At 47.5% G+C, this 5,730-nt stretch overlaps 1 protein-coding gene across 1 annotated transcript; it reads right to left on the reverse strand.

The window, feature by feature from the left end:
* Nucleotides 1-711: 711 nt before the first annotated feature.
* On the reverse strand, nt 712-2,676 carry LOC149991151 (polypyrimidine tract-binding protein 1-like). The gene is given in 4 exon segments (XM_090264253.1): nt 712-1,142; nt 1,144-1,663; nt 1,736-2,231; nt 2,234-2,676. Coding segments are annotated over 4 exon segments (1,593 nt in total). The 5' UTR covers nt 2,630-2,676; the 3' UTR covers nt 712-961.
* Nucleotides 2,677-5,730: the final 3,054 nt, after the last annotated feature.

Genomic DNA, 5,730 nt, shown 5'->3' on the forward strand with positions numbered 1-5,730 from the left:
GGATAATAGAAACCCTGAAAGATTAAGAGTCCTCCTTCTCCCAGACAAGAGGACAGGGTAAGTGTAAGGCATCTGGAAGTCTCATGCCTGGGACTTTCTAGTAAGAACCCAGGCTCCTCAGTGGCCCCCACTGCATCTGCCCTGGAAACTAGATCCTGCCCTGCAACTTAATTACAAGGAATAAAATAAAAAGTACAGTATACGAGGTCATATAAGCAGGAAATTTAGATTACACTCATACCATTTTTATCATATTGCTATATAAAAGGTTATGTAAAACTATTTCTTTTGCATATAAATGAAGATTAGAATATTTGGTCAACTGGAAATATTGCTAGGCACAGATGTCTGCAACTGCATCAAAGCACAAGAGATTTACAATGAAACAAAGCTCCAAGCTGAAGATGTGCCAGGGATGCACCCTCAGGGCAGGGGTCTTAGCCCAGGAGGGGCATCTCAAGCCAGGTGTGGGGAGAATCATACACTTGATTAAAATGAGAAAACTGGGGTACTGGCAGATCCTGCAGCTGGCATCCTCCTGCCACACCAGGCACACGATCCCTGCAGGAGGCTGTCCCCTCAGTCCCCAAACCTCTATAACATTTGCTACTGCAAGAAGGCCCTGCCAGAGCAATACTTTTTAAGGCACAAGAAAACTGAATGGAGGTTTGGGACTGCCTACCCTGCAGGCTGCAGAAGGCACAAGCAAGGGGCCAGGGAGGAGCAGGCATAATGTCCATGCATCACCAAGAGCCTGAGGCTGGCACCCCATCTCCCTAAGGTGAGCAAGGTGAGTTAGATTTAATTTTTTTAAAACAGGTAATCTGATTTGATTTCTCTTTAAAAAAATAAAATCTCTGGCCTTTTAAGGTCACTTCAGCTGCTTTTAAAGTGGCTATTTTCTGGAATGATGGAAGTTGTCACTGGGACTGCCTGGCAGGCTGGTCCATGGTGGTGGAGCCTAGATGGTGGACTTGGAGAAGGACACCCGCAGGTGGTGGTTCTCACTCAGGTCATGTTTGTGCAGGTTGATGAGTGCCTGGATGGCCTCCTCCACTGAGCCCATCTGGATCAGCGCCATCTTGCGGTCCTTCTGGAAGAACTTGAACCCTTTGACAACTCCGCTGTTGCTGGAGAAGAGGATCTTCCTTGGATAGAGAAGGCATGATGTTGGAGAGGTGCAGAGTGGCTGAGGGCGGGAAGATGTTCTGAAAGTTCTTGGAGCCAGGCTTTTTGAAGCGGTGCAGGGGTGAATTCTCATAGTCCTTGGTGAGTCCCTGGTCTTCCTGGCCCTCACGGGGCAGCAGCACACTCTGGTGCTTAGACAGCGTGATGCGCACTGGCTTCCCGTGCAGCTTATGCCCATTGAGGTGACTCATGGCCATTTGTGCCTGGCTCCTGTCTGCCATCTGTATCAGGGAGTTCTCCTTCTTATTGAACAAAATCTTCACCCGCTGCACATCGCCATACACGCCAAAAAGAATAAAGAGGCTTTGTGGTGTGGCACTCTCTGGGTTGAGGTTGCTGACCAGCAGGACAGAATTTCCAGCCCCTGCCAGGCCTGGGATGGCAATCTGGCCTGCTGCCGCTGCCGCCGCCACTGCCGATGAGATAGCCAGAGGGGCCAGGGCCCCATGCACATTGGGAACAGAGAGGCCTGCAGCTTGAGGAATGGCAAAGGTGGGAGGGAAACCAGCTCCTGCATACGGAGAGGCTGACATTATACCAGGTGCACCGAAGGCCGCAGCCATAGTCTGGTCCAATGAGGGCTGGCTGTCACCGGAGGGCAGGTCTGGACGAGTGTAGTCTCAGCTCTTGTCTTTATTGTATTTGACATTGAGGCTGGTGAGCTTGGAAAAGTCAATGCGGAGTGTGCAGCAAGCGTTGTAGATGTTCTGCCCATCCAGTGAGAGCTTGGCGTATCGGGCGCTGACAGGTTCAGCATACTGTAACAGTGCCTGGAACTGGTTGTTCTTGGTGAAAGTGATGATTTTCAGAACTGTGCCAAACTTGGAGAATATCTGGTGAAGCACATCCAGGGTGACTGGGTAAAAGAGGTTCCCCACGTTGATCCTGAGCACTGGGCTCTGGCCAGCCATCGCCATCCCAGCATCCACAGCAGCAGCTGAAGCAGCTAGCGCCAGGTTCCCTGACTGAACTGAGTTCACCGCATGCAAGGCTGCCTGGGCCCACGCCTGGTTGGGTGAGCTGTCAGTCTTAAGCTCCTTGTGTGGTTGGAGAACTGGATGTAGATGGGCTGGCCATGAAGCACAGGCGTCACCGAGGTGTAGTAGTTCACCATGGTGTTGGCTGCTTCCTCTGTGTTCATCTCGATGAAGGCCTGGTTCTTCCCTTTCAGCATCAAGAGATTGGTGACCTTTCCAAAGGGCAGTCCCAAAGAAATGACTTCGCCTTCGGTGACATCACTGGGGAGCTTCCAGATGTGGATCACTCTGGAGGGCACACCTGCACTTCTGTTGTCGCCTTTGAACTTCTTGTTGTCATTTCCATTTGCTGCTGAGGCCGAGTTGCTGCTCATGATAAAGGGTCCATTAGTAACACAGGCAGAGAAGAGCTCGTCTGATCCTCGCTTTGTACCAACTGCTATGTCTGGGACAATGCCATCCATTGCACACAGAAGGGACCCGCAGGGGACGGTGTGGAGGCGCCAGAATAGCAGGACCTTACGTTCTTTAAAACACCCACAAACACATAGTTCTGCCTCCCCCTACCAAACCAGGCTAGTTTTAGAAAAGTTAGAAATACCATTTCCCTACTTCCTAGACACAGTTCAGCTTTCCTGGTAGCTGCCAATCATTCAATTCTGATTGGGGAGGTCTTTCTGTGTTGTAGTGCCTGCCAGCTTTCAATGCAGAACCGCGTGTATTCTCAGCCTCCTTGTAAACTGCCTTCTCAAAGCCGCATGGTGTTTCCCTCTCAAAACAGTGTGGAGAACCTTCTCAAAACTGCATGGAGAACTCCCTTCTTATAGCAGCCTGGAGAACCCCTCTTAAAGCAGCATGGAGAGCCCCCGCTAAAAATGTCTGCAGCTGCTTTTAAAATCTCTGACTGCGTCCTCTGACCCAGTGGGTGTGGCAACCAGTTCTGACCATTCATGGGACCCTACGCAGGCTCTGTCCGCTCTTTCAGTACCATACCATGGTCCAAGACCCCTCCCATCTTCCTGGGTCTTGGAAATTTTAAAGCCATTTGTGCAACAAAGTTACTAGCCACTAGCCCCAGGCATGTGAAGGCATCCTGAAAGCTGCTTCCTTCTTCCCATCCCCAGCTGCAAGCTCTGGGGGGGTTTGGATACCCCCATTCTGTAACAGAAACACCCTGGGTATAAAACTTAGTTCAGTTCTCCTTCAACCAATTATGTTCTGATATGCTCCCAGATCTGTATGTGTCTGAGAATGCTCACTCCTCATATACCCAATTCAAAAGAAACACAGAAATGGGGACTTAATCAGAATTACCTCATCCAGTTATGTTCTTAGCCTTATTCCTGCTCTTTACTCCTTCTGGACAGTTCTAGCCCATTCCACTCCATTCCCACCCTCCATACAGGCACACTCCTAGAAACTCCAAGAGGTGGAAACTTAGTTCAGTTCTCTTTCAAACAATCATGTTCAGACAGCATTCCAGACTCCTAGTTTTTCTAGAATGTTGTGTTTTCTTCCACCCATCCTCACAGAAACCTTTAAAGTAGAGAGAATAAGGAGAGAAAATTCTGGGGAAAAATGAAAGCACAGGAGGGGGTCCAAACATAATTGGTTGAAGGAGAACTGAATTAAGGTCATTCTTCTGGGGATTGCTGATATAGTAAACTTATGAGAGCAGAACTTTCTGGAAGAAGTCAAGGTCAGGAAGTATGATCAATATGGGAAAAATAGAGTCAGTCAGGCTCCCTCACCTGGATGTCTGGGCAAGAGCAGCTCAGAGATGACAATTAGACTCACATGCACAGAGCACTCATAGTTATATAACCATCGATGCCATATTTTGGCAAGCGGCCAGCTTTGTCAATGCATGGTGTATAGAAAGGATGGGACCCCCACTGAGGGAGCAAGCAAGCGTGGATGCTGAATGTCCCAGTACCCAGATAAGAGGGAGAGAGAGCTTGTGCAGTGAAGGAGGAAGCAGGTCAGCGCAGGAGAGCAGCGCAGCATTGGTCGCCCCAAATAAAGACATATCAGGCATTTTCCACAGTTCTGCATATTTTTATCTTTCCATCTGCCCAAATTCCAAGTGAACCTGTTTTGGTCTCAAGAATTTTCAAAACAGTTAAGTATTCAGTTGAAGGAGAAATGAAGTATAAAATTACTCCCATGGGGGGTTTATAAAGGCTGAGTTTGTGAGGAAGGAATTAAGAACATATCTTTCTGGAAGAAGTAAAAGTCTGGTAGCAGATCCAAATGTGATTAGTTGAAGAAGAACTGAACAAAGTTCACTACCCTGGACATTTCTGATAGAGTAAAGATAGAGGACTAAAGTTTCTTGAAAAAGAAAGGTTAGCTCATGAGGACAGAGTGTGATTGGTTTAATCCACTAAGTTCCCTTTCCTGTGGTTTCTGTGACAGTGTTTGTGTGGATAAAGACAAAAATATGTGAAAGAAGTAAAGGTAATTGGATCAGTTTAGCACACGAGTAGATAATGATAAATTAAATTGCCCATTTCACAGAAGTTTTTTTTGTGTGGGGGTTAGGAAAAGAAAATAATATGCTGAGAAAGGCGAATGCCTGAGAGCAGTTTGTAACATGATTGATTGAAAAAGATGTGAGCTAGGTTTGGCCCCTGTGTATTTTTGATAAAGTGAGAGTACAAGCACAGAACCTTCTAGAAGAAATAAACTGTTTTCACTGGGGAGTTTCTGTGAGGGTGGAGGTAAGGGGAATGAGAACAGGAGCTCTAGGCAAACTAAAGTTCTGAAAGCAGATCTAAACATATTTGGCTGACAATAAATGCATAAATACAATGAGTGGAACAACAAACTGATGTTTTCCTCTCTCTTCCTCCCTCTCTCTCTCTCTCTCACAAAAACAAAAACAAAAACAAACCAATATATAAATAAAGGTGGTTGGTTGAAGGAGAACTGATCTAGGCTGGATATCTCAGATATAGTTGTCAGGTAGCCTTGCTCTGAGTAACCACCTGGAGACTATTCCAGGATTAAACAATGGATTTACTGAGGAAAAAAGGGGAAGGGGGTGGAGGATAGAGGAAACTCCTGGACCAACTCGAAGGCCCATAGGAGGAAGGGGAAGGGGAAAGGGTCAGGGGGAAGGGGTAGCAGGGGCTCCCAGTCACCCATGTGGGCCCACAGGAATCGCCTGCCTGAGCTTCTGTAGGCCCCATCTCCACACTTTGCCAAACATACATTCCAGTTAGGGTGAGCCCACCCGTCAACACATCCAGTAGGTCATTTACATCTCCCTGCTTTTCCTCCACCAGGCCAGTCAACATATCGGGCTAGGTCCCTCAACATGTCCTCTGGGAACAAGTGAAGTCCATTATCATTTCCTATGGGAGGGGCTAGGACAGTGTTGAGTTGCATAGAGTTCATATGCATACATCAAAAGTCCAGGTGGGCATTCCAGTTGCCTCCACGTTCTTACACTTTCAGTCTCTTGTTTGTAATAAAAAGAATGATACTGAGGTCCAGGGTCATGGATGGAGGGTTTAGGGGAAAAGGGAGTTGCACTCGTTCTGACTACTTTCTGCTGACA

The sequence above is a fragment of the Furipterus horrens genome, unplaced genomic scaffold (assembly GCF_987537825.1).
Source record: "Furipterus horrens unplaced genomic scaffold, mFurHor1.1.pri manual_scaffold_17, whole genome shotgun sequence".
Classification (NCBI taxonomy): Eukaryota; Metazoa; Chordata; class Mammalia; order Chiroptera; family Furipteridae; genus Furipterus; species Furipterus horrens.